This window comes from Epinephelus fuscoguttatus, linkage group LG2, assembly GCF_011397635.1.
Source record: "Epinephelus fuscoguttatus linkage group LG2, E.fuscoguttatus.final_Chr_v1".
Taxonomy (NCBI): Eukaryota; Metazoa; Chordata; class Actinopteri; order Perciformes; family Serranidae; genus Epinephelus; species Epinephelus fuscoguttatus.
The window spans coordinates 21,680,526-21,708,474 of record NC_064753.1 but is presented as its reverse complement, the minus strand read 5'-3'; the positions used below and the strand labels follow the sequence as shown (position 1 = coordinate 21,708,474).

The following is a 27,949-nucleotide window of genomic DNA, read 5'->3' as shown; positions in this document are numbered from 1 at the left end:
TTGTCAAATTAAATTAAAGTCATTTTAAGGACCTGCAGACACCCAGTCTGAGGCAGCAGCAGGATCTGGTCTCTGCTGTTTGGAGGGATAATGAGACGCTTGTAGCTCCTCTCAGTGGTTCACTGCACACATCAGACAGAAAGAAAAGGGCGCTGTGGCCCAGTCGTTCTGTCCGCCCACCAAACTAACAAACACAATTAAAGATGGTGAATTAGATCTCTTGAGACAATCACTCAACACCAGGAGTAGAGAAGTATTCAAGCTTAACCATATTTATCAAAGAGCAGTCATCAAAAATAAGACATTCTACATACATTCATCAGAAAATAGCCTATGTGTCAGATGGTGGGTGCCATAAATTTAATTAAACAAGCCTATTAACATGTCCCAAAACTATTTTAACAACTCCAAACCGCTGTGCAAGTCTTTCTTTCACACTGTACAACATCCCCATTACATACAAAAACAGTCCAGATCTGATGGCATTAGTGTACAAGTCTGCCTCTCACAGAAAATCCCCCAAATGTTAAGACTATGGCGTAGGCAGTCTGATTAGATGATCAAACGCATTCAGCTTGAAAATGAACGTAATCCTTTTATGATTTATTTATTAATTTTATTTGGAACATAGCAAAAGACTATATACAAATCTATCAGTAGAAATATTCTGTCTCCACTGGGATGGTTGCTTTTCTTCTTAAAAAGAAAAAACAGCAGGCCTCGAAAATCTTAAAAGTAAACAACAACAAAAACAAAACAAAACAAAAAAATAAAATAAAAGAGAATGTGATAAAACCTCTTCATCTGAGGCAGGTTCAGTTCAGTCTCTCTGGTTTTATTAATGGGAGCTTCTAAAAGCCCACATTGATTGCTTTCCCTTGTGCCATTCATTCTGTGTCCAGAGAACTAAGCAGATTATGGGGAGCGTCGCAAATCGTCCAACACAAAATGGCCACAGACACAAGATCAAGTGAAATCAAGTGAGTATGAGCGGGACGTGTAAACTCCAAAAATATATATGCCTCTCTCACACTGCTATCCACCAGTGTGTTTTGTCCCAAAAATATATTTTCATGCCTAAATTGCTTTTATTTTATTGTCCAAGAGGAAAGTAAATACACAAAGACAGCCGCAGCCCTGTGAGGCATCAGAGGAAGTGGAACCATGATGGGTTGAAAGCTCCTGACTGAGTTGGTTCAGATCTTCCAGTGGCTGTCTGAGGTTCACTGGTTAAACCCGCCACCAACCTCCTCAAAGTTTCTTTCTCCGTGTGACAGGTTTTGTGAAAACGGTGTCCATTATGCGTTTGCGTCGCAGATTCATGCTCGGGGCCGGGGCCTCTCCCTCCATAATCCTCTTCAGTGCTCGTGGAACCGGACTAGTTGGGCTGGGCAGAGGCGAGATCAGGTCCACCTCTGCTATGGGAGGCGGCTCCAATGCTGCTTTGGACCTGATGGGGGAAAAAAATAACAAGAAGTGGTTTTTGAGTCCAAACAAAAAGAGCACACAAGAGTAAATATTAATAAAATTCTTTAAACTAAGAAGTTCTTTCTTGAATCTTCAGTTTTACACCAGTTCACACTGGACGTGGAAGTGCCCCGATACGTCAGTTGTCACTCAAGCAGTCACCTGGTTGTTTCAAACGTTTTCCAGTGTAAACAACCCAACTGGTTAACAATGGTGCCAAAAGGAAGCAGGGAGCACTCCACAGAAAATCACTGCATTTCGTGACACCTCCACGTCCAGTGCAAACCCAGTGTTAGGGCTCTATAAGGCAGGAGGACAACAGGATCTTACTTGGCTGTTGGTCTGCCTGCTTTTCTGGTCTTTGAAGCTCCTGCTGCTTTCTCCACTTCAACCTGATCTTCTTCTGAAGCAATTTCATCCTGAAAATAAATTAAGAACCGCATGAAAACAAAGTAATCACAAAACTTCACTGTGACTGAAACACTGCAACTGATTTGGATACAATTAGCAAGTCTTTCTTGAGGAAGAAACAAAAACGACTCTGCTTTGTGCCAGAGTACAATAAACTCATTGGATTACATGTTACAAAGTACTTATGTACAGGTTAAAAAATAAATCCCTCCTCCTCCACATAAAAAGTGTGAGCATCATAAGCAGAACTTCTTACATGAGGAGCAACAGAGGCATCTTTGACAACTCTTCTCCTGCTGCGAGTGACGGGCGCTGCAGACTCTTCGCTCGGGCCAGGAGACTCTGCTCTTGAAGCTGAAACACAGACACAACACAGGGTTAAAACCATCATGGATGGATGGATGGATGGATGGAGGTACAGGTAAATGGATTAACAGCTCACCTCTTGTTCTTCTTCGTGAGGGGGAGTAGATGAATGAATGCTCGCCTGGACTAGACTCCTCCTCCTCAGGTTCAGGGACCGGGCTGTCTTTTACAGAGAGTAGTGAGTGAACCTGCCCCACTGACGACTTCGTACTCCTCTTGCTGGTTCTTACTATCTTGGTGACGACCACTCTTCCTGTAAGCGCACAAGAGTTCTTACACTTTATGTCCATACATTTAAGCTTCTTTATTCCAGGTATGCAAACACATGAAAAGGGTGATAAGATGTAAGGTTGCCCTCTGAAAATCAGTGATGCGAATAATCGGTCAGAGAGCCCTTAGTGAACCGAGATACCCTCAAGTCGAGCAGTTGTTTTTTTTGATCTGTTAGAGTAGTTTGCTTCTTTAATGTGTTACATTAATGTCACTGTTGCACTGAACATTCTGCTGAACACAGTTCAAACTCTACATGAAAAAAAGCAAAACAAAACAAACAACAACAAAAAAAGTCAAATATTCGTGCTGAAAAGCCAAATCTGACTCGACTGACATCATTCTGAGTCAAGGAGTCTGGGGAGAAAAGAGGTGTTTTAAATATGAGCTTTAAAATGTGAATTTACAGTCTATGTCCAGTCCATCTACGCTCTCTTCAAAGCTAAGGTTTTTTAGTAAGAATGCATGTGTTTGGAAAGTACTGTACATATGACTTAATAAATGAGACTTGAATTATACTTCACAAGTTGTGTGAGAGTTTGTAAACAGATGTTTCAATATAGTTTTACTGTTGTTAAACTTGTTTCTCTATAAATCAATCTGCTTGCCGTTTTCTATGGAGGTATGAAAATGTAACCATCGGGGGCTAATGTTGAGTTTAAGTCAGTTGGCAGTTCAGCTGAGGAGCTCAACTGATACCATAATCTTGTGCAAAATGGTGACGTTAGCTAGACTCCATCAAAATAATGTTAACACAGGTAATGTTACTTTACATCCAAACTGAGATGGTTGGCGTTTGCTCAATCAAAACAAATCACACTTCTAACACTGGGTTCATACTGGATGCAGAAGCGGCGCAAAGCATACTGATTTTTCATGGAGCACTACCCACTCGCTTTTGCCACCAATGTCGATTGGGCTGTTCACACTGGACATAGTGTGGTGCTGAGCCCTGTTACTAGCTTGCGATCTGCCGCAATAGTTTTGGCATCTGGTCTATATTTTTTCTGCAAGTGAATCAGGCAAGAAAACCCACTGAAAATGTATTCTGAGCAATATAAAGGACATATTAGATATTATCTAATATTTCTGACTATGATAAATAATAAAATATGCATCCCACATTTCCACATAATTGTAATTTCTGTCTAAATAGAGCGAGAGAGACGAGCAGAGCTACACACACACATGCAATCAGAGTAGCAGAACAACTTGCTGACCGCCCCGGAAAAATTAGCTTGTGGTGTGGACACTTCCGTGTCCAGTGTGAACATGGCATGAGGCTAATTAACAGTCCAAATTAAGCTTGACATATTGTCATAAAGAGTCTTCAAAAGACTCTGACCTTAAAGCACGCAGGCAGTCATAAAGTGACCTCATTTAATTCCCTGTAACTCTGTCCTCGCAGACCCAGCCCCCTCCCCAAAATTTCAAAAACTCATTGGATCTGCACTAATTATACAAACTGGACACTTGCCACAGGTGTCAAGTTATGTCAATACATCTAAGCCTCTTAATTCTACGACCGACATCTTTCATAAACTGAGAAGCAGAAAAACACAGGTCTATTTCCTGTCCGTACGCAGCCTCATACATACCATCCGGCTTGTCTTCTTCATCCTGAAGTCTCTTGATGAGGGCGTCCGCGACAGGGGTTTCAGAATCCACCTCCAACGGTGAGTCCAGTAAGGGAAGGTCTTCCTCAGGGTGATCCCAGAGTTTGCTTCTGGTGGGTCGACGGGAGTTGGTGTGACCAACGTTGCTGTTAAGTTCAGGCTCAAGTTGAACGCCACTCTTCTTTATATTTTCAGTAATTGTCTCTCCACTCGTCTTCCTAGCACTCTGAGGAATTGATACAGGAACCAGTTTCACCTGGGAGTGTAAAAGGTCATTGATGATGGACAATGAATGGATCGGGTTATGATACAGGATAATGTAAAATGGACAAAAAGGGTGAAACTTAAAATGATATGAAGTAAAACAAAGCTGTGTTTCAATGAGAAAAGTCAGTAGATGGTTTAACATCAAACTAACTGTCAATGTAAGATGATGGTGAAAAAGATGAAGCTTTACATTCCTGGTGTGCTACTGACAGAAAATCCCTTATCAATCTGACAGTTTTCAGCTCAGTTAACATAAACAACTTCCAAAGAAATGAATCACTTACTTCTGGATAAACATTTAGGGTGATCCGATTGGACTGTCGAGTTGCCCTACCAGGGCTAGAGGGTTTCTTTCGCTCCTCCTCTTTCTCTTCCTGCACGGCTGGCTGCGTCTCTGATAGTTCGGTCTTACTCTTCCTGAGGTTGCGTTTGACAGGGGATGGAGTGACCTCCAGCTGTTCCTCTTCTTTCAAGATCTCTAACGGTGTTGACTCCACCATGCTGCTATTCAATATCCTTCTGCTGGACCTCCTTGGAGTGCTTCCCTGAGTGGTTCTTTGTTTAGCCGGTGTTGAAGTTTTGGAGGTCCGTCGTCGAGAACGTTTTGTATCCGTGACCTCCTCTTGTTCTTCCTCATCTTTGACTTCAGACACCTCCTCACTTTCTTTCTGGGTCCTCTGGCTGGTCCTTGTTGAGGTGGCCCTCTGGGAAACCCGCCGTCTGGCTGGAGAAGAGACCTTTGAGGTTGTTGCAACTGTGGTATCATTATCCATGGCGTCCTCCTCTTCAAACTCGTCTCTCGGAGGCTCTGGCTGGGTATTGCGAGTACTTCTTCGAGGTGTGCTAGCTCGGACTTTAGTGTCTTTGGTCTGTTTACCTTTTCGAGGTGTGCGACGTGGTGAGGCAGGCACCAGAGTGCTTGTTTCTGGCTCCTCCTCTGGCTCCTCCACTTCCTCCAGGAGGGGAGAGATAAAAGTAACTGGCCTCCCTCTCGTGGTCCTCCTTGTTGGGGTGGAGGGAGCTTTCTTTTTCCTCTGAGAAGTGGGGGTCTCTGGCACAGATGGTTCCTCTGGTTGGGTATTTGAGCTCAAAACCTGCTCCATAGGCTTCTCTTCCTTAACATCGTTATCTTTTCTTGGTCTTCCCCTGGTTCTCCTTTTTGTTTCCGTCTCTGTATTAATGTCTTCCTTGTTATCTTCTGTCTCTGATAACACTTTGTGGTCCTGCTGCTTCCCCTCCTCAACAGTTGATGTCTCCGTGCTGGGAATTGTGTCCTTGTCCATATCAACAGGTCCATTCTCTTCAGGCTCTTCCTGGTCCTCAGCAGGTGTTGGTTTGTCCTCTCCCATCTTCTCCTCAGTAGCATCTTTCTCTGCAGTAGAGTCTTTGTCTTCCACAGCTGCCAGGAGTTCTTCCACTGGGCTTGGTGCAGAGGCTGAAAGAACTTCAGGTTCATGATCTTCACCCAACGTCACTGCAGGGATGTCTTCCTCAGGACTTCGTGCAGAGGCTGAAAGACCTTCAGGTTCCTGATTGTCACGCAACGTCACTGCAGGAATGTCTTCCTCAGGACTTGGTTCAGAGGCTGAAAGAACTTCAGGTTCATCATCTTCAACCAACGTCACTGCAGGGACGTCTTCCTCTGGACTTGGTTCAGCGGCTGAAGGACCTTCAGCTTTATGGTCTTCAACCAACATTACTAACTCTGCATTGCTCTGTTCCTCAGTATCCTCTGTCTCATGGTTTTTCCCAGTGTTTTCAGTTTGTACGTCAGCTTCTTCACCCAGTTTTACAATTTCTGACTCTGTCAGTCCATCTAACTCAATTCCATCCAAGGTGTCCATCTCTTCCCTGTGGTCCTCTTCTAACACTTCTTCAGACAGAAGAGGATCCTGATCATCTGTACCCAGAACAATAACCTCAGGTTTGGCCTCAAGTTCATCAATAGCCTCCACTGCTGGAAACAGAGTGGGAGGGTCAGAGGACTGCAGATCGTTCTCCATGGGCAGCATGTCTGCCTCTTTATCCCCTTCCTCGTCCAAATCCAGCATCAGAGAGAAGCCGCTCTGAGATTCAGATCTCGGGTCGTCCGGCACAATCGTTTGCTGAAGCTCTGGAAGACCCAGCTGTGGATGGATCAGGCTGTCCTGCCCCTCCACAAGCTCCAGGGGTACCAGGAGAGTGGTGGAGGGTTTGAGCTCCATGTATGATGATCCTTGCTCATCCTCATCTGCCTCCATCCCACGTTCATCTGCCCCGAGTCTCACCATCACCACCTCACCTTCCATGTCCTCCTCTACCATCTGTAAACACACATAAAAAATGATTTGTTGATTTTCTTCATTGATTAAACGATTGATTTTAATGACAGAAAAGGATTCAAACTGTTTATCACAACTGTTACCTTTATCTCTGTGCCAGGTGTGATCAGAGAGAACTCCGCAGCCTCTTGCTCTGACAGACCTGGCAGGAAGTGTGTGTGTCCTTGTTGTACAAAGACTGAACTGGGTTGGAGGGGTGGTAGTCTCCCATTACCCTGGACCTCCTCAATGATCTCCACCTCACTACCAGAGTCTTCTTCCTCCTCCTCTTCATCCCCTTCTTCCTCCTCCTCCTCCTCCTCAGCTTGATCAGACTCCTCCTCCTCCTCATCTTCTTCTTCTTCCTCAGACAGAGCACTAGAAAGGTCTTCACTATCATTTACACTCACAACAGCTAGGAGATACAAAGAAAGCAGAGAAGTGCAGGTGTGTGAATAAACCAGTAAAAAGACACAGTTAACAGTTAAAGCACCAGTGTTAATGTGCATGTGTGTAAAATCTTCCTCACAGTGGGAGTCTGTGCCAGTTGGCTCAGAGGATGTCACAGAGGCAGTAGATTTTTGGCTGGTGAACATCGGTGGAGCTTCAACAGCTGCCTGCGCCTCCTCTTCAGCCTCACCTGGCAGCTCACTGGGAGAAAGGAGAATATTATCTTTCAAACTGTCATAAACATAACAGTAAACAGCTGAAAGGGCTAGAAAAGCACAAATGCAGCAGTTTCGAACCAAATCCCCACATTTAATTGATATGTACACTCATTTACAAAGTGACGTCAAAGGGTTGTTTCAATATAGACTATGACCCAAATAATATTTTCAGCTAAAAAAAAAAATAATTCCTGTTCCTTGAGTTTGTTCATGTTCAATTTCTCATGACCTACAATCCCTTGTCAAACTATGGTTAAAGTCCCAGGAACCAAAACTAGAACTCCTGCTGGCTGAATGAAGATAAAACTCCCCAAGTCCCATAAAAGGTTCCTGGGCGACTGAAAAAAATTAAAAAGATTCAGTGTTACATTTGAGTGATTTTTATTCTTATTTAATTATACACTTCTGAGATATTGATTACAAAGAATGTTTTTGATGGCTTTGAAATTTAACATGTTATAATAAAGAGATTACTTTCATCTTTTTGAGAAAAAGAAGGGTACAGACCTGTTAAAGGATGTCAGGGTCTGTGATGCGTCGTGGATTCCTGAGCGGGTGAGCGGAGGAGACAGATCGCTGCCGAAGAGATGTCTCTGCACAAATTCCGTCAGATCTGTCAGATAAAAAAGAAGAAACATCTTAGTATGAGGTCATTATAACCTTGGCATGGTAGGGTAATATAACTGGTTCAACCTATACTGAAAAGCCATGTGTTACACCATTTCCCCACTGTGTTCTCTGAGTGACACTCAGAGGCTAAAGCCCGCTTTAATATCAAGCAGGCTGGACTACAGTAATGCTCTCCTATCTGGTCCATCCAAAAAAGTTAGCTTATCAACAGTATCACAGTCCTCCAGATCTGGTACGCTGCTAAAACTGTCACCACTGTCCTGAAACAGCCAACACGCCTCCTGTGCATTATACTGCTGTGCCATCTTCAAAAAAATCTTTACCTGAAAACAGGTGTGTGATGGTTCAACCAGCAGGACATTCTAATGTGTTTACCGTGGGTGTTCTCACCACGTTCCTCCAAAAAATAAACCAATCCAAACCGAAAGAGTGATTACAATTATCATGTTTTGATCATGATGATAGCGGGGGTGGAGGGGAGGGCGGCTACTTTGCACTCTACTCTGTTGTGACTGAGTAATAAAAAAGGTTCTATGTAAATCATGTTATTTTAAAAATCTGATATTATTTGACATTGGACACATCAGAAGGAGTAAATTATGAGATTCCAGTTGATGTTTTTGTCAAGCTGTCATTCATTTTTGTTTTGTTTTTTAATCCTATTATTTATTTCACACAGCTTTATTACTATTACTGTAATTCTAACTTGTTTTATTACATTTTCATCATTCTTATTGTCTCGTGTGCATTGGTCTCAAATTGTTTTTGTTGTTCACAATCTACACTTTGTCTTATTCTCGGCTTGTCAGTCATCTGTGAAGCACTAGGAAAGTGATATACAAATAAAGTTTGATTGATTGACTGCTGTTTATATGTATCACTGTGTTCCTGTCTAATATGAGGGGTAATAACTTGGGAGTTTTTTCACAGTATAAATGCATCATTTATGGACGAACCTGTTGATTGCTCCAGCTCCTCCTCTGCGTCATTTGTGGGTTTGGTGGCATCAGATGGTTTCAGATACTCGGTAAACTCTGTGGATTCAGTGACCTCTGTCTGTTCTGTTTGGATGTCCTCTCCCACTGGTAGATCCGCAGATTTGACTTCAGCACCAAAGTCCATGCTCTCAGTTACCTGGTTACAAACTAGGGGTGTAGAAAATGCGTCAAGCAATGTTTTAAAGTGTGGCAAAAGGCATGGATATTTTCAGCACCTTTTATTTCAAAAAGAGTAAAGTAAATATCAAAGCTTGGCATATCTTTGTATTCTGGGACTGTGCTGTACTGGTGTGAAGCATCCCATCTCTGGTAAAAAGTCATAGAGAAACAAACAGAGCAAATTCTGCAAATGAATTACCTTCATTGTGAGTAGACATCTCCTCTTGCTGAGGAGCTGCAGCATCTTCATGCTCATGAGTTGACTCAACATCTTGTTCATCCTCCTCTTTGAACTCAACATCTTCCTCGTTTTTAGCCTCCTCTTCAAGAGCAATCTCCATCACATCCTTAGCTGTTTTGTCTTCTTTCACCTCCTCTTCTTCCTCCTTTTCTCCAGCCTCTGATGTCCGGGGAGGGGTTAGCTCAGTGGTTGGCGTGGGCTCTTCCTCTGGTTCTTGATTTTCAGCTAGGTCTTTGATGTTCAGCGTCACTACCTCCTCTTCTTTCTCTGTAGCAGTGTGCCCCTCCTGTCCCTCCTGGTTCTCTGAGAGATCAGGAAGAGGTGCATCATAGAACTCTAGCGTGGTGTCTGTTGAACGGACAGATGTGTGGCTGGTGTCAAAGCTCAGGTTAAGTTGTGGTTGTGTTGCATCTGATGGTCTGGTTTCTGCAGCGACTTCATGGATGGAGGTTGACTCGCTCTCAAAGCATCTCAGCTGTGGGGAGGGAATACCACCTTCTGGAGGCAAGAACTTCACACGAGGTTGCTCCCCTTCTTCATCTCCATTCTCTTCCTCCTCTGCACGCTGTGAGGACCAGGTCTTATGTGTAGCCTTGGACAGTGTGGAGCCTCTGGTCAGCAAGCTAATTTCACTGTCTGCTGCCATCTAGAGAGGAAACAGTTCCAAAGAAGATAGTAAAACACATTTTATCATTAAGACAAACTCTAACCTATCAGCTAAACAAAGGGGATGATAATTGATAAGAAGTACGCTTAGACAGACCACCACGCACATTTTAGTTAGAGTGTGAGGCGACTTCTCAGCATCAACACACCACTCCTATCTAGTGCTTGGTCTTACCCCATTGGTCCATCGGATACCCTTCTCTCGTTCAGGAGATTCTGTCTCTTCAATGAAGGTGATGCGACTCTCTTTGCTGCGGAGTGGGGGTGTGATGGAGCGTCCTGGAGAAGCAGACGGGGTGGCGACAGGTGTGGGCCTCAGGCTGCTGCGCAGGATGGACTGGGGAGTGAATCCTGAGAACACTGGACCAGAAGCAGCCAAAGCCCGAGCTCGCTAAGAGAACCAAAACATGAAGTGTCAGTAACAAAATACCAAAATGCTAACACAAGCGCAGAGTCATTATTAGGAAAAGAAACCATATTTAAACATGATTTATAAATAATATACTTTTTTTTTTTTTTTAAATTAATTGTGCAATAGGACAATACGGTGACATGGACAGACAAAGTGAGAACAACAAACAACGATATTTGTGGTTTTATGCGCGCGTGTGTATATGTGCATGTGTGTATCACTTGAGAGTACAACTAACAGTATTAACAGTTGCATTGTTACAAAGATAATTATGATAGTTATGACAATAATGATAGTTATAAAGCTTGATAATAATAACAGTGATAATAATAATAATAATAATAATAATAATAGTAACAATAATATAATAAACACCACAGTTAACAGACAGGCAAAAGGAAAAAACAATAACAATAATAGAAATGAATAAACAAACAATCATACAAAAAAAAAATAATAATAATAAAATAAATAAATAAATAGAAATGCCAACTTACAGTTTTTGCAATAATAATAATAATAATAACAATAATGACAACAGCAATAGTAATGAATAACAATATGGAGGGCGGATGGAGGTGGAGGGGGTCAGAGGTGCAAATCTCATATGAAATTGATATTTTTTTATTATTATTATTACCCCCCCCCCCCCCCCCCCTTCCTTTTTTTCTCTGTTTTTTTCCCTTTTCCCCTCTTTTCTTTTTTACGGGATGCCTATAAATAATATACATAAAGATTTGACTTCTTGTGTCAACTTCGTACTCACCTTGACCACCTGGGGTGTTTGTAGCAGACTGAGTTCAGGGGCCTTGCCGATACTCTTAGGAGAAACCCAGGAGCTGGGAGGTCTGGGAGGGCTGAGCAGAGGGTGAGGGGTTTGACAGGAAGGTTGAACCACCAAGTCCAGCAGCCTGGATCACATTGAAGATGAGGAGGGAAATGCAAAGCATCCATGACTTCAAGATGCTGTCTTAACAAAGCTCTGTTGTGAATACATTTATATATTTTTGCAATATAAATATAAACATTCAAGTATATAGTAAGAGTGAACAGTATACAACCAATCACTGGACACAATATAAGATGTAGGTGCCATTGTTGTAACTATTTGAAATCTAATCTAGCCACCTTCAGTCAGCCCAACATGGAGCTCTTATGAGAGTACCTTGATTTTCGTTTGGAGGTCATGGTGATAGGCGTTCCCAGAAAGGGGTCGGGAATGGCTGAGGAGGAGGAGGGCTTGGGGCTCTGATCTGCTGCCCTAGGGCTGGCAGAAACAAAATGGAAGAAAAAGATTTAAAAAATAATCAAATGAAAAATAATAAAAATAGTGACCCCTTAGATGCAATTTTGGTATTTCATGCTCACCTCTTGGCTGGGGAGGACTGTGGCGTAGCTCCTTTGCCTAACCACACCTCCTCAATCTTGGTCAGGACGTTGTTGATGAAGCCGGCCCTCGACATCACCTTCTCATTGACGGAGCGCTTACTGATGGTTGACAGTGGCTGTGGCCGAGAAACTGGAGCACAGTATGTAAATGTTATTTGTATTTGATTATTAATGTTTAAGCCGTTGTTTAGATGGCATGAACAATAAAATAATAGACACTGAAGCTGTGGTTGCAAACAACAAACATGTTACCACTGAGAAATATTGCAATGGCCATGAATTCAAGTTGAGCGTCTCCTTACCTTCTCTGTGGATGGTGTGAGGATGCTGGTAGGGCTTTGATCTCTCCATTGCCAGTTTCCTCTGGACTCTGGGCAAAACTCTGCCGTACTGATCCAATATCGAGTTCCTGATGTTGGATCGTTCTTTAAGCTTTGGGTCTCGCTCATTCTAGGAGCAAGAGAATGTGTTTATAAATCTTATAGTATCTTCTCTATATATAATGGCATGGTGACAGAATTTTCATGCTTACTGTGGTTCACAGTTTATATGTCTAAAGTCTATGTATAAAAGCAATGCTACTGACCTCGTTTTGATTTATAGCCAAAGTTAAGTGAATTCTAACCAATAACAATCAATAAAAAGATGCGCGTGCACACACAAATTATAAACATCCACTAATGCTGTTATAATCAGCGTGACACTTTACATGTGAGTGTCAAAACATACCACCAGGTTCATTTTGAGGCCGTGGTTGAGCTGCACGGCGGGAATGTAGTTGGCCTGCTGAAGGTAATGAACCATCAGCAGTTCTCTGTTCTGGAGTCCCCCTGTGCCCTGGAGAAACTTCTCTAAACATTCCTGAAACACAAAGCCAAGAACCACAAGCTTTAGACAGTGACCTTATAATCCAAAAACATGAGGAAAGATTAATCTACAAGAAGAATAATGAGGCTCAGGGTTTTAAAAAAATGCAGCAATTAAGATCGGGTAAATTCACTCATGTCTCTCGTACCTGCTCGGGAACTCCCAGGGGCAGCTTGAGCAGCTCCTTGATGAGGCCCAGCTCCTGGCAGCTCTCATACAGAAAGCCCAGCAGCTCACTCATGTTGAGGCGGTTAGAGTGCTGCCGAAGTAAAGACCACGCTTCTATGAGACACCTGGAGGAGAAGAACAAAAAACACATAAGCTGGTTAATAGAGTTAAGATCAGATGTGAAAGTAACCTAATATAGGGCTAGCATTGGATTGCCATTAGTTGTCAACTGATAGTGGATTTTTAAAGGCCGATATAATTACGATGGTTTGGAACAGGAAAAAGCTGAAAGTCAATAAATCGGTCGACCTGTAATTCCCATCAGGCGATGTTTCCTAAAACAAAATGCCACGTTCTTGCCCATATTTCACTGTTGCAAAACCTTAACAATGTTGTTAAGTTAAACTGAGCGTACACTGTTCTTTTCCTTTGCTCTCACCTGTTGTGTAGCAGTACAGACATGCAGAGTTTGGCCTGGGAGGTGGAGGAAATCGGGGGCTTTGTAACGTGGAAGTATCGCAGTGCCACTGAGTGTTGGCCCTGGCACATCAGTGCTTGCAGGACACGCTCGTGCTGCCACTCAAACTGACACTGAGAGGCAGCTGGATGCAGGAGCAACTCAAAGGAACTCTGATCGGGACAAAGAAGAAAAAGGACAGAATCTTAAAAAGGAGTCAGAGGAGTGTAATATTTAAAAGTGTCAATAATGTTTACACTAATGTTGTGCAAGGCAAAATAGCTTCATTGTACTTTCAGGGAAATCAAATATCAGTATTTGCATAGTAACAACTTCTTTGTATCAAAATTCACATCTTAAAGTCATTAATGTTTCTGCGGGTGGTGTTGTTGCGTACCTGGTGGTCGTGATGGTCCAGCAGCCAGAGGCCTTGCACCAGTTTCACCAGTCCAATAGGAATAGCAAAAGCTGTGGGGAAAGACTCCACTGATGCTCCCTCCTTATTGGGGAAGGAGTACATGACATCCAGCAACAGGTAAATCACCTGAGCCAACAGGTCAAGGCTCAAACATGCAGCACACTTAATTTAGGCTATCATTTGGGAGTTTAGAGTAACTTAACCAAGGTTACTAGATTACAAAATAAATTAGCCAACAGGTACAATCTCTCAGGATTATGAAGGTTTGATTTATCGCACATAGAAAGTACATCAACCACTGTGCAACCAAAACAGGAAGAGGATAGCGCTTTTGTTTGTCCTGGTAGCTATCGGTAGCTATCCCCAGTCACCAGAGTATCAGTGTAAGTTATTTGCAGTTACTTTCATCAGGTGTGAAAATGGTGACGATGAACCAACCGCAGTAACTGTGAAGACTGTGGTGGGTGCTAGGCTAAGGAAAACAAAAAGTGATACAGTTGTCTTTGTGACAGCAGCGCCAATAGTGATACCACTTGGAAATGCAAGAGGAGTAAAGGTTGAAAGGTTGTTTGTTTCCAATTTAAAAATTGTTTTTATGTGATGAAACCAAAAGAATTACAAAAAAGTGTTTGTTCTTATGTCTAATGTTAAAACAATGAATGTTCATTCCCTTTTATCAGCTGTTATTTTACACAAGCAAATAATGGAGCAATCCTTGAATTCACCACAAATACTGAAGCTGGCCAAAACTGACATGAACATAACTCGACATTTGGGCATTCATAGTTAAAGGATACAATTGCATGCTTGGTAGCTTCATCAATGTTGTCCAGTAGATAAATGTCCAACAAGGCCTGTGGGTCAAAGGTATAAAATTAACTCTTGACACAGTTTAAGATTCACAGATGCAAACAATGAATTTGACATTAATTAGATGGTACAAAAATACATTATATCAATAAATAAGTCTTACATGCAATGTAGGTGGTGGGTATTGCCCTGTCCCACCCTCATCCCTCTTCCAGAGATTGATCAAGTGTTCACCACACTGACCAACCAAACCGTCGATCATCAGGCAGTCTGCGCACCACTTGCCTCTGAGAAGACAACGGAATAGTGTCGGCATTACATCAACTGAGACCACCATCATAATCAAAATGTAGTCCTAGATTTGGAATATAAATCTTTGAGATTTATAATGTTTTCAAGCACAGACTACTCACTTAGCCAGCCTGGTGAGCTCCTCCCTGCGTATAGTATAATAGTTGCTGATGACTGAATGAGTGTAGAAAGGCCTGGAGATCTGAAGAGCGTCGTCGTCTGGTGGGAAGGGAAGTTACAATCCACAGAGAGAAAGAGAAAAAGAAAACTGAATACAGTGATGTTCAAAAGTTTGGCAACCCCTTAACAAATTGTATACTAATGACTTTCTGTTCAAAATAAAAAAGTAAATAAAAGTAATAATCCTAATAATAATAATCAGAACTCAAGAAACAGACTTGAGCCATACACATTTCTTCTGATTTTAATGAATATTTGTTTACAGCAGCCAAACTAATTATGCTGTTCACATGACCCGCATCAAATTTAGAATATTGTCATATTCTGAATAATTACGCAATATCACACGAGAGGGAGTGATGTTGTACTGTGATATCGTCACGGCTGTGATTCGGTCATAGGCACGAGGCCGCAGGCCGAGTGTGATATTGCTTTTATACAACAGTTCAACAGTTAAATAAGCAAAGCTGATTAAGAAATGTTGAAAAATGAGGACAAAATAGATAATTTAAGCATTTTATTTGTCTTCCGCCAACAAAAATAGTTCCCTCAGGAGTCCGCTCTCACTGTTGCTATGTAACGCAGACATGGTGCGCCAGGCACTTACTCTTTATACACATTTATCATTATTAATTGTGCAGCCAGTGAAATAAGTCTCTGGTGACTGCATGGTGGACTGTCGCTTCACAGGCACAGCTGAATTCAGCTTCTCCTCTCCCTCATCTTCCTCTGATGACCATTCATAGTTCAATTCAAAACTTATTTTAGGAAATAAATCCATATTTTTGGCTGTTTGACAGTGGATGAATTAATTAGCCTACAACGCAACTGCTGACCTAACTGACACTAACCGTCAGTTTTGATTTGATTGTTGATTGCAATCAGCTGTGAGGCGGAGTGATACATACACAGTGAAATAACTGTGATGTTGTACTCCAATATCATCACGGTTTTACTGTCTCTCGACCAATCAGATTGCAGGGCCGGAGCTAACTGTTGTATAATAGTGAAATATCAGCGTGCATGTAAACTTAGCAAATGACTCTGACAAACTGTTGTGTGAAATTGCTGGTACGGTGTTTAAACCAGCTGCAATGTACCTGATCCTTCAGGCAGCAGACCCGTACGACAGAACCAGAGCACCACCTGAGCGTACTTGGAAATCAGACTGGACACCATGTTCTTGTTTATCAGACCCACCAGACCTACAAAACAAAAATATAAACAAAACCTTTCAGCAACTACGAATGACTAAAAACAACAACACAACAGCGTCTCAGCTGCTAATAATGGCTAACCAAAGAACAATGAATTACAACTCAAAGTGTATCAAACAATAAGCATGTCACTTATATTGTAATCAACCATAAAAAAAACCCTGTAGGTTTCATTACCGTTTATCACAAAAGGGAATTGAAACTGTGGCTGTGTGCTGCCTGAAACTGTTTTCACTGACATCATAGGGAAACAACACCTGTACATGTGATTGTGTCTGTGTGGATGTTGCACCTTTTTGTGTGAGCTCGTGAGCTTCACTGAGCAGACAGTGGAAAATGGTGCTAAGGTTTCCCAGCAGTCTCTGGCTGTGTTGTAGCAGCTGAAGGGTCTGAGGGTCTGTGAAGTTGGATGAGCTGTCAAACAGTGGTGCACCTAGAAAACAAACACAGAAACATATAGAAAACAGAAATGTATAAATAAAATTGCCTGCAACGTAGGGATTTATATTGTCTAATGATAAATAGTTTACAATATTATCAAATGGCTTGTCACAAAGAATTTTCCTCTCCTTTGTAACGTAAAATAATACTGCACTGTCTGAATAGTCAATGACCTGAAGGGTTAATTTACCTTACAAACAGGCTGTGCAAACATATCTGATCTAATCTATTCAAATGTATCACTGGATATCTGAAGGGTCACAAAGGACCTAAATATAAGGTCTGTCAGATGTCCAGTTCTTGACAACTGAAAACATATGTGAGGATTTACTGAGATCACCTTATTTATTTAAATCTGATCAATGCTAAAAAGAAACACTTAAACATTTGTTATAGTGTTAAGACTGCAAAACAGATCTACGTTACTTCTTGTTCAAACATCCTGTATATTTCACACTGCCTTTTCATTTAAAAAAAAAAAAAAAAAAAAAAGAAACATACAGATGCCATCCAGTTCCTCCTTGGTCTGGACCACTTTGTTCCAGGCCCAGTCCAGGATGTAGCGCAGGTTCAGTGCAGAGCCTGGTTGTTCTGTTTTAGAGGGACAGAATTAAAAGCATAATGTTACTGAAGTACTTCAGCTGAGTTTGGAGGTAACGTTAAAAGTACTGTGAGTTTGGAGTTACAGATTCTTTCCATCAGTGTTTACATTTTACCAAACTTGTATTAGAAATTAAAGTAAGTAACTTACATTTACTTCATTCTGTACCTAAGTACAATAAATTACTTCGAAAACAAAAAGTATATTTAGCTGTAGGTACAGCTGTTGGCTACGTAGGGCTGCTAAAATAAAAGATAATCATCTATTTCCTTAACATTTTAATGATGTTTTTATTATGCCACCAACAACTGTAGATGATTGATTAAAAATAATAGCGTCTATCCCCGAGTAAAGATTTAAAATACTATGAGCATCTCTGTGTGAGATGAAGCCATAGAGAGAAACACTGAGCATACATCTTCACATTCTTGCCGGCACGGACACAATGGGTTTGGGTGAGCAACAATTTGACAGTTATATAAGAACGACTCCTCACCTTCTGCAGTCCACTGTTTGATGCAGCCAGTGATCAGTCCCAAGGAACTGGTCTCTACCGCTGTGGATAAGATGGCATCCAGCTGCTCCACCTAAAGGACATGTTTAAATTACTCTTAATGCTTCTGAAAACATATTTCATTAAAATCTGTATATTGTTGTGTAACATAAAATTAAAGTGTGAAATTATAAAGAAAGGTGGCTTTGTGTTAACATGTGCATCTGAAAAGCAAAATGTATGTGTGTGTACCTGTGAGAGGCTAGAGGCCTGAGTGTCAGCCAGGCGAGATGAGAGAAGGCCGGACATGAGGCAGCGAGAGTAGCTAGTGGAGATGATGTCACTGGAACAAGGAGCAGCTTTCTTCAAAAAGCTCAGGGTCTGGTGTTGATGACAATGGTGAGGTGTTTAAAAAGACTATTTTCCATTCAAAACATCTTCACATAAATCCTACGTGAATGGTAAATGTTGTGTAGCCTTAGCGTTAAAACATATCACATCATCTAATGCTAACTGAAACTCCAGAACACACAAGGAAAAGGCTATGTACACTAAGATACAAACAGTTTGAAGATAAATTTATACACATCTTCATATTCACCTCTTACATTTTAGATCTAATGCCATAAAATTAAAGGTGAGGTTTAAGTCTGAATGATAGAAACATTAACAGAAGGAACTTGCCTCTTTCTGATACCCAGAGCAGGTTAAGTGCACAATTCCAGCGTTGAGCAAGCAGGTAGCATCTGTAACATGAAAGGCACATCAACATTATTAATTATGTTTCGAACACAAACTTGGGCCTGTCTTAATCCCTGAGCAATGACAGACAATAGAAATACACTGGGACAGAACCTGGAAACAAAATGACAGAAGTGGAAGATAATTTGATATTGTGGTACATGTACTGTCTACACCTACCAAAGTTATATGTGGTGGGGTTAAAGTACTGTTCTGGTGGGGGGCAGGTGAAGGGCAGGCCCCTGCTCAGGCTGCGGTCGTGCACCACCACATCCAGGAGGACGTGTTGAGACACCATCTTTACCACTGGGTCCAGAGACCAAACTGCCAGGTAGGGACAGTTTTGCAGAGACTCTCCCGTTCTGCCAACAACACACAAAGCAAAGCTGAAATACAGTGTCACAGTAAGGCAAACAATCATTAGAATAACTCCTGGAAATGGTCCCTCAATTAGCTGCATCACTGCTGTTTTATAAAACAACCAATAAATATCAGACAAACAACATGTCAGTCTGTTGACCTTGTTGTCAAGGCGAGGAAAGAGTCGAGTGTTGTCACAAAATATTAATTTATCAATACGTAACCATTCTGAATATTCAGAATGGTTTCAATACACCAGTACCAGCTGCACTTTCTCACTTTCTCTTATTGCTAATGTTTACATAGTCATTCTGCTGTTCTCTGTGACTGACCAAGAAAAGGAAAGTCATAATTGAGTACGTTTACATGCACAAAATAGTCTGGTTTTTGTCCTTATTCCGAAAAAGACAATATTCCTACCAAGCTGTTTACATGGCAAATGAAAATGTATATTCTAGTAATGTTCCTGTTTACATGCAGCTTTGCATACTCTGATAACATTCCCTGCCATGTTTATTACGTCAAAATATGAAAAAGCAGAACAATTCACAAACTGTGTTAAAATTCCTTTAAAGATGTTTCATTACTAAGAACTCATGAAACCTTTTAAATAGGTACAAAAATCAGTCTCCACAGTACCTTAGAGAGTCTGGCATCTGTGCGTGGTACCAGCGGTTGATGTCAAAAACTCCAATGTAAGTAGATGGGGTTCCCTGGCCATAGATCTTGACTTGCCAGCTGAAGATAGAAACACTGGTGTCTGGAGATGCAACTGAAAATAGGAAGGTGAGAGAAGAGGGAATGTGTGGGTGATTGTAGAAGTGATAAAGAAATTAAATGCAGGTAAGACAACTGAGAGGAAGCAGATACAGTATGCAAAAACAGACACACAAAGATTAGGACTGTTCTCTGTTATGCAGAAGATAGTAGCTGTAGAAACCATTTTACTGAGAACACATGATGATATACCTATTTAAAGATTCCACTTCTCTACTTGGACAATGCTGACAATGTCAAAGCACAAATGATTCAAATCTGATTGGAAATGTTTTAAAACGTCTATTATTTCTCTACATATTCATATCTTCACTGGTAGTTTCGGGGGAAGAAAGCTAACCTTCGTTCATGCTGTCATCTCTGTCCGGATGGGGTCGGAACTTCTCGATGGTCTGGCAACTCAGCAGGCGGGTGTCTGAGGCCTGGGTCCTGAGAGGGAAGGCTGTGCCACTTAGTTCCTGACTGTAACGTTCCTCACAGTACTCCAGACCCTGAGTGACAGAAGGTTTAAGAGGGAGCAGATTAAACCAAGGAAGGGATATTTACAGTAGATTTGCTGTGAATAACACTGAACCAGCCGTTTAAAAGTTTCAATGTTTAAGTGAACAGAGAGAAAATATTGGTGCAATTGTATATGCACTACAGACCTCATAGAGGATCTTCCCAGAAGCTAGACACTTCCTTTCACTGAAGGCCAGCTGAAGCAGGCGGAGGCTGACCATATCTCCCTCACTGTGTGGGAGGGAGAGGCAGAGGAAAAAATAAGAACTTGGCAAAAACAAAGCACACACTTTGCCTGGATGGAGAACTTGAAAATACAAATAATGTCAATCTGCAGAATCTTATGCTTATACAGCTCCGATGTGTAACCCAAACGTCTGTGTCCTGTTACAGAAGCAAAAAAAAAAAAAAAAAAAAAAACCTCATTCAAAAATCCCACTGAGATTTCTATTAACAATAATAACTAAAATTCCAGGCTTGGAACAGAGCCTTTCTCAACAGTAAATTGTGCAGCTTGCTTCATAGATTCAGATAAATGCAATATCTAACGTCCTTTTCACAAACATCCTAAGCCCAAAGGTATTCGCAGACTAAAGGTCATGACTTGACTGAGGAGGTGGGTCCATTAGTGAGTTATGGGGCCAGACGTGTCTTTAACATCAGCAGGACAGAGAGGACTGAATGTTGCACAAGTGTTTAGACAGGAGACATTAAAACAACAAAGTTTAAAAAACAAGGGAATGGATTTTTGTTGAGTTTTATGAATATGGACAAATAAGGACATAACATGTAGTTTTTTTTCTGTGCTAACAAAGTAGTTGTTTGACTTAGCTAAAATCACAAAGGCTTCAATATCTGACTGATTTGTCTTAGATTATGAATAGCAAAACCTGAGAACATACTTCATTTTTCCAGGCCGATGACAGAGATAAATGAGAGCTTGTTTGAGTAACAGAAGCTAGTGGAACAGAGGCTAGCCCTGACATGACGCCATGACTTTGCCTCTTTATATTCAACACAAAGAACATGATAAACTTGAGTTTCATGTAAGACTTACAGTTCCTGAGAAGACTGGACAGCCCAGAGGTAGCAACAGTTCCTGGGGTCATTTTCTGGCTCCTGGAAGGTGAAGGCATGCACAGGCACCCTGCCACCCTCTAACTGGGAGTGGTATCTGCAAATGAAACATAAAAAAAAAAAAAAAAAATAATCATATATACATACAATTAGGGTTCAAGCCCCAAAGAGGCAGAGGCCCACTAAGTTTGTGCTGTCTTGCTAGTATTACTTATTGTCAGCTGCCGTGGATCAAACTGTCATGAGTTGGAATGAACTATGAACATGAACTTGGCCAAATAACCAGAAATGATGTGCAAATGCTTCCCAAGGTGGGGCTGTAATTAACGCCCAAACGTGACTTTGGAAAGGCCTCTCCCACTGCAGATCAGACTGATTTGATATTTGGCACACATATCCAGCTCAATGTGTTCTACAAAAAGCCTCCTGGACCACTGAAGTCCACCATTAGGGATTTTTTTTGCCAATTTGCATGTCAAAAACAGTAAAAATTAATGGACTTCTCTAAAAAAATTTTTTTTGACTCTATCAACAGTGCGCAGCAGTAAACAGGTCATAACTCAAGCTTTGAAAGTACAATCAATCCTGATAAAACTCAGGAGACCCACTGCAGTCCTGAATGTTCCAAGCAAGTGTCATTCACATTTGAAAAAGGGGGAGCAAAAGGCGGGACTTTGAGTGTGCAATGACTGAAACGCTTTACACACTGTGATGATGAAACAACTGTGATTAGTCTCACTCCTTCTTTAGTCAAAATTAAACCAGCTAAAGTGACTTTGGTTGGCTTCACAAAGCTTGTTTACAGATTTTACTTTGGGAATACTTTACAAGACATAAAGTAATATGCAAAGAGGCCACATTTGACAGCCTAGGCTATTCAGGACCAAGCATTGTCCCTGTACACCTTTCAAAAAAAAAAAAAAAAAAAATAGAGGTCAGAAGAAAAACAAAGACTCACTCCTTCTTTAGAGACTTCATGTTCCACAGCTGTAGGTATCCATCTGAAAATCCCACTGCCAGCTGGTTGGTCCTGGAGATGTACTGCAGAGCTGTGGCTCCGACTCCACTGGGCCCATTCAGCTGGAGACAAAGATGTCTGCCCTGTCTGGTGCTGACTTCTCTTAGCCTCGGGATCTCTGCAGGAGATTTGGTCACTACCTGCAGGTCTGGGGACAGAGAGTACTTCATTTTATTTTTTTGATTTAACCTTCATTTCATCAGGATGTTCACTAAGATGAAAATCTCTTTTACAAGGGAGACCTGGAGGAGACAGCACACCAGTTACATTTAGATAGAAACCCCCCCACAACAGACAGGAAATACAATCATCACATGAAAAAGAGAGAGGATTTTATATGAATAAAAATGTATGGCTGGAAAAAAGAAAGCAAGATAAGCTCTCTTTTGCTACTTAACTGAAGGGGCCTGTACCATCAGTGTCAGTATATAACCATGCTTTCCTCTCGTGACATTTAACATACGGTGCGCTGAAGAGTGGGAACTGTTCATTTCTCAAGGACAGTTAGTACAGGTCAGAAGACAAACAAAAAGAACACGCACATAAACAAGCAAACACACACACACACACAAAAAAACATGTGCCGTCACACACGCTCCTCACCTGAAGCCTCCAGTTCACTTTGGCTGCAGGACAGGTCGTCGAGACACAGGTCCACAAGCAGAACATGACCTAGATCCGTTACTACGGCGGCAATGCCGAAGAACCAGCGCAGACTCTGGTGAAGATGCTGGGTCGATGTGCTTGCCCCGCCATAACTTACTAACGGCTCAATAGCTGTAATCTAGACAACAGAGAGGATGAAAAGAAGAAAAGAAAGTCAGACAGTGTTGAAGTTTTGATTAATATGATTAGGTTGTTTTTTGTGCCACCTTGCCAACACAATTCAAAATTGACTTTCTGTAAATCTGATTTTTTTAATGTATTAATTGCGACTACCTGCTTAAGAAAAATCTTCTAATGTCAGACAATTTGCCCTTCAAGAAACAATGCATACAGCAGGAATATAAAGCTGACATCAAGAAAGGTTTGCAGGCTGGAATTTCTTTGAGACATCTTTGGTCTCCTTGAAGAATTCAGATTTAAATCATGTGACCATCGCTACAAGATAAGAGTAGAGGAGAACCTGTTGCACTGCCAACTCACCCTGCCTGGTATAACCACAGCTTTGACCACCCTTGACAGTCCCAGGTCATACAGACACAGCACGCTGCCCTCTGCTTCCTCCAAGCCAACCAGTAATCCAGACCTAGTAAAGTGAAATGGTAAAGGAGTTAACACTTAATATTTCCTCAGCACTGTAATTGATCTTTCATTGTAACAAAATGTAGAAGCACATGATTCTGACAATCGTTGACTATCACTCACTGCAAGTTTGACTAGTAGTTAATAGTACATCGTTTCCATTGATTACAATCTGTATCAAAGAATGATAAACAGACAGATGGTGAAAGAAATCTCTGACCGTTTGAGCCAGCTGAAGTCCCTGGCAGCGAGGACACTGGGTGGGTGCTCGCCTCCGCCACTGAAGCAGTATGCAGACAGCCGTTCTCCTGTCACTGCATGGACGACCTCTAGGTGAGGGCCACAGGCCAGCCAGGCCAGCCCGCTGCGGCCTTCATACACACACACACACACAAGGAAATGAAGGGTCAGAGGGTAATGATCCAGGATTATAAACCGAGCTAGGTTCCTTTTTTTTTCAGTAAACAGCTCATGAGATAACAAGTGACCTGCAGCCAGTTATACAAGCTGTTCTTTAGCTAAAACTTAAATCTAAGCACCTTATGAGTCTGCAGTGACTTCCATGTTCACATTTTTGATTGGCTGGTTCTGTTCCAGCAAGTCTGTACTGAGGATTTCACAAGCTAAGTTTAATAGATAGATCGATAGATTACTTAATTAATTATCCCCGGTGGAAATGGTACCCTTACAGCAGCTTAGAACAAAAAACAGACTTAACAGGGACAGGTGGATTGCAGTTATATCCGTGGGCAATATAGTTAATCTGCAGAACAGGGTCAGGTCACAAAAATGAACATTCTGATTAATATGGTTGAAATAATAAATACCTATTGCCATTTTAATTGTACCGAAAAATAAGAACTTCAAATAAATGTTCATTCATTTAAACTAGCCTACTTCAGTTTTATATGTTACTATATCATCACGATAATCTGATATCTGATATAATGATATTGGGTTCATAAAAAAACTTGCAGCAATTACAGCAGCAGAAACTATAAGAGAGTCCCCATTAAAAGAGACTCTGTGAGCACTAACGCATGAGGAACAGCAGCATAACAAAAACAGCCTCTCTAATCATTAAAGATATCACTCATACATTAATACAATACATAATTTAAAAAGCAACAAAGCCTATAGGCACTGGTATAGGGGGACTGACATGTCCATTCAGGTGCAGGTCTCTAAATCAGGGGAAAAAAAAAAAAACAACCCACATTTATTTATTTGGATGATTTATGCGTACATGCAGATTTGGATGAGATCAGAGCTGATCAGCGTATCACTAGTACTCACATATATGTGTGAATGAGCAACCCAATTTAGTAAATCATTTGTTACACTTCTGTAGTGAATACTTAAAGACATGATTGTGTTTTAATACTGGGGGCAAGGTGTTCCATGACTGCAAGCCTTTTACCGAAAAAGGTAACCAAAGGCTGCTCTGTACCTTGAAACCCTACAGTCCCACTTGCTGCCCCACTGGTCATAAGTTCCTCACTATTATATTTAGTTGGAAGAACATACTGAGATTCTTCTCATATTAGGGGAAGAAGACGGCCATAAAACACTGTATGAAAGTTACCAACTACAGCTTAAAAGAAAAGTAATGAGTAACACATAAGTCACGTTCCCCACCTCTTACAAATACTTCAGTGCACTGGTATTTATTTGGGTCATTAAGGGAGTAGTGGCCATGTGTTTTAAACCTTCCATATTTCATCGCAACTAAAGGTGGAGGAAAGAACACGAACATTTCTGGAGATTATTCATCAGTAAAAATAGGCTTACCAACAGTGAATTTCCCGTGTAGCACAGAGTCCAGGGTGATCTCATCCTCCCCTAAAGCATCTATAGTCACTCTTGGGAAAGGCAGCAGGCTGCTGGTAACTTGGGCAGTCAGGTCATGCATTGTTCACTGTATAAACAAGAACAACATGTGACATATAGTAAGTTAGAAACAGCAGTCATTTTAACTTTCACTTATCATTCCCTAAAAATACTGCAAGTTGTGTGGTCAAAACATATGTTTATGTTGTCATTTTCACGCTGCCCTGGAAACATTAATCAGTAAGTGAAATAATGACAACCTGCGAAATATTCAGTCTGAGCCCTTCCTCCTCCATAAATCCACTTCAGGCTTTATCTGCTCGACCGGGTTTTACAGTACAAAGGAGGTCTTTCTTTCAAACAACAGTTGCACCCCCAGTTGTCAGGAAACGTACTGTCAGCAAACTTGCTGGCAACTGGTGCTGTGACTGGGTTTGCTTTTAAATCAATAACAACACATGACACACTGCTACACATCTGTTTGCAGATGTGAGTTCAGATAAAGTCAAGGTTATAGCACTACTCAAATCACTTGTCTAAATAGCCCCTGAAGCGGCCTGTTTTTAAGCTCTTCTCTATACTGATAAATTTCACTAAATCCATATTATCTGAAAACATGTTAACCCTTTTATGAAATACATTTGCTTACATACTCCAACACTGGTATTTGTATTATCATGTTTGTGTTGATTTATGTTTACTCTTATGTTATTACTATTGTTGACCCAAGTCTGTAGTTAAATGTTTATGCTGTCCCTCAGCCTTGTTACTGCACTAGTGCAACAACAGCGGTATAGTACATACATAGTGCTTTCAGGGCCAGGTTGACCTGAATGGAAATGTGCCCGTCGGTTTCACAGCATGCAGATTTGACACAACACTGCCCTCTGTGACCGCGATGCAAAACACAGTAGATTCAACTGAACTCCCGCGCAACAAGCCTGTCACTACGCAGCCACATGCCATTACGTGGGACTGCACATATAGACATATCATAACAATTACAAACTAACAATATATGCACTCAAAACTCACACTGTTACAGACTGTTGACAGAGGCAGAAATTTCACAGCAATGCGTAAAGTGATTATAATAGCAAATCTGGCTTCAGCAAATAACGTTACATCTTGCGCTCACGTGTGTCAATATTTGCTTATGACAACCCATGAAATGTGGTACTCACGCAACTTGTTATAACACAGAGCAACTTTTTAATGAAATTGCCAAACTAATTGGACAATATTTAGACGTTAGAGATCTTAAAACGTCAGTTAACTCGCTAACGTTAGCTAGCTCGTTAGCATCTGCAGCGCACAGATTAGCTTCGTTAACAGCGGTTGTTAGCATCGTGCTAGCTTGACATGTAAACAAACCAACAGTCGCTGTATTTGTGCATTGTAATATCGTGATTTAAAGCAATGCTCACTGTAAAGACATATTAAAATTGTGCGACTGTTAACGTTAGTGCTGTATGCAGACTGGTAGCTGCCTTACACACTTTTCTTAGTACATTAGCAGGCTACCCAGTTAGCTTGCAAGGTCACGCAGGATTACAGTTTGACCGAGTTCACTGTTAAAGTTAAGCTATCTGACCTAGCTATACGTACACATGACAGACGCTACTTCACGCTGTGTTTGCTGTTAATTTGTTGGATATGTGATACAACAAATAGACGAACTACAACGCTGACAGAAAGCTAGTTTAGCCAGGGCGGCTAGCTAGTCTCGCCGGTGGTACGCTGCTATTTTCGCTAACGTAAAGCGATTGCTTGCGTTAATGTTAGCAAAGCAATATCTACTTTAGTTCAATAATGCATTTTAGGGCTGCCAAATAAGAACAATGTCACTGTTTCACCAGGGCCAACAGGCGGCGAGTCTTGTCTTGAAGCTGTGAGTTTAGCTAGGTACCGCTACATGTAATTCAGTGGTCTTGCTTTAGCTTTAGCAGAGCAGTGTAAACGTACCGTATCGTAACGCAGTCTAGCATTCACAAACTAGCTTGTAGATATTGGCATCGTCATGGCACAGCTGATCGTCGTAGGCGACAAGTCAAGCTCTTACTGTAAATCTTTAGCCAGCGTACGCGAGGTTGTTAAGCTAGCCTTGGTCGGTATCCGCCAGCAACGCTGAAAAACGTGATGCAATGTGCCGCTAGCTGCTACCAACATCTACGTTACACTACCTGTCCGAGGATGTTGACGCCTGAGCCGCGGATGTTGTGTTTTCCTTGACGAATCTCTCGGCTCCCTTTCTCCTCTGTCATAATCCGCTCCTTTTCAAAGTGCAACTCATGCGTAGAGCCCTGTGGGCGCCTCAACTGACAGTCAAGTATGAGATGCCTCCTCTGACTTCAGGTTTCCACAACGCGAAGCGCCATTTCCCACGATTGGAAAGTGCTTCTTGGACTTCTTCTTCGCCGGCGTTGGTTTCCGCAGGATAGACACAGTGATGGCGCACTGCTGCCCCCTGCGGGTTGGGCGGAATTACAGTATATAAAATTACTTCGGGGCTAAAAACCTATCACTCTGTCACCATACCTACACATCAGTGTAAGAGATGAGGGTGGACCTGTCCATTGTTCCTTCTCTTTTCTTAA

General features: G+C 41.6%; 1 protein-coding gene across 2 annotated transcripts; it reads right to left on the bottom strand.

Annotated features, from left to right (window-relative positions):
* Positions 1 to 1,167: 1,167 nt before the first annotated feature.
* ahctf1 (AT hook containing transcription factor 1) lies at positions 1,168 to 27,744 on the bottom strand. Of its 2 annotated transcripts, none has more exons than XM_049599024.1 (40): positions 27,536 to 27,744; positions 25,314 to 25,440; positions 23,743 to 23,893; positions 23,424 to 23,526; positions 22,881 to 23,061; positions 22,218 to 22,425; positions 21,240 to 21,356; positions 20,329 to 20,413; positions 20,022 to 20,172; positions 19,544 to 19,676; positions 18,725 to 18,906; positions 18,488 to 18,549; positions 18,056 to 18,184; positions 17,807 to 17,897; positions 17,211 to 17,300; positions 16,561 to 16,701; positions 16,152 to 16,256; positions 14,994 to 15,090; positions 14,744 to 14,867; positions 14,568 to 14,624; positions 13,750 to 13,896; positions 13,335 to 13,525; positions 12,876 to 13,020; positions 12,590 to 12,721; positions 12,163 to 12,310; positions 11,840 to 11,990; positions 11,637 to 11,738; positions 11,238 to 11,382; positions 10,235 to 10,450; positions 9,352 to 10,039; positions 8,952 to 9,140; positions 7,873 to 7,978; positions 7,227 to 7,348; positions 6,802 to 7,112; positions 4,682 to 6,700; positions 4,113 to 4,386; positions 2,321 to 2,497; positions 2,135 to 2,232; positions 1,798 to 1,886; positions 1,168 to 1,450 (listed from the first exon to the last, which is right to left on the bottom strand). In XM_049599024.1, exons 2-40 carry the CDS (start codon positions 25,432 to 25,434, stop codon positions 1,252 to 1,254), a joined length of 7,977 nt encoding a protein of 2,658 aa, XP_049454981.1. In that variant the 5' UTR covers positions 25,435 to 25,440; positions 27,536 to 27,744; the 3' UTR covers positions 1,168 to 1,251. The 2 variants fall into 2 exon arrangements, with proteins under 2 accessions (XP_049454981.1, XP_049454990.1); XM_049599033.1 differs by having other exon boundaries at positions 4,113 to 4,356.
* Positions 27,745 to 27,949: the final 205 nt, after the last annotated feature.

Excerpts from the sequence above, each read along its gene's own strand:
- ahctf1 (XM_049599024.1), bottom strand. The coding sequence starts at position 25,434 with ATGCATGACCTGACTGCCCAAGTTACCAGCAGCCTGCTGCCTTTCCCA. Across the intron at positions 23,062-23,423 it reads CTGTGGTTATACCAGGCAGG|ATTACAGCTATTGAGCCGTT; the intron begins GTGAGTTGGCAG and ends TCTGTTGTCTAG. Across the intron at positions 22,426-22,880 it reads AAGTGAACTGGAGGCTTCAG|ACCTGCAGGTAGTGACCAAA; the intron begins GTGAGGAGCGTG and ends CTCTGTCCCCAG.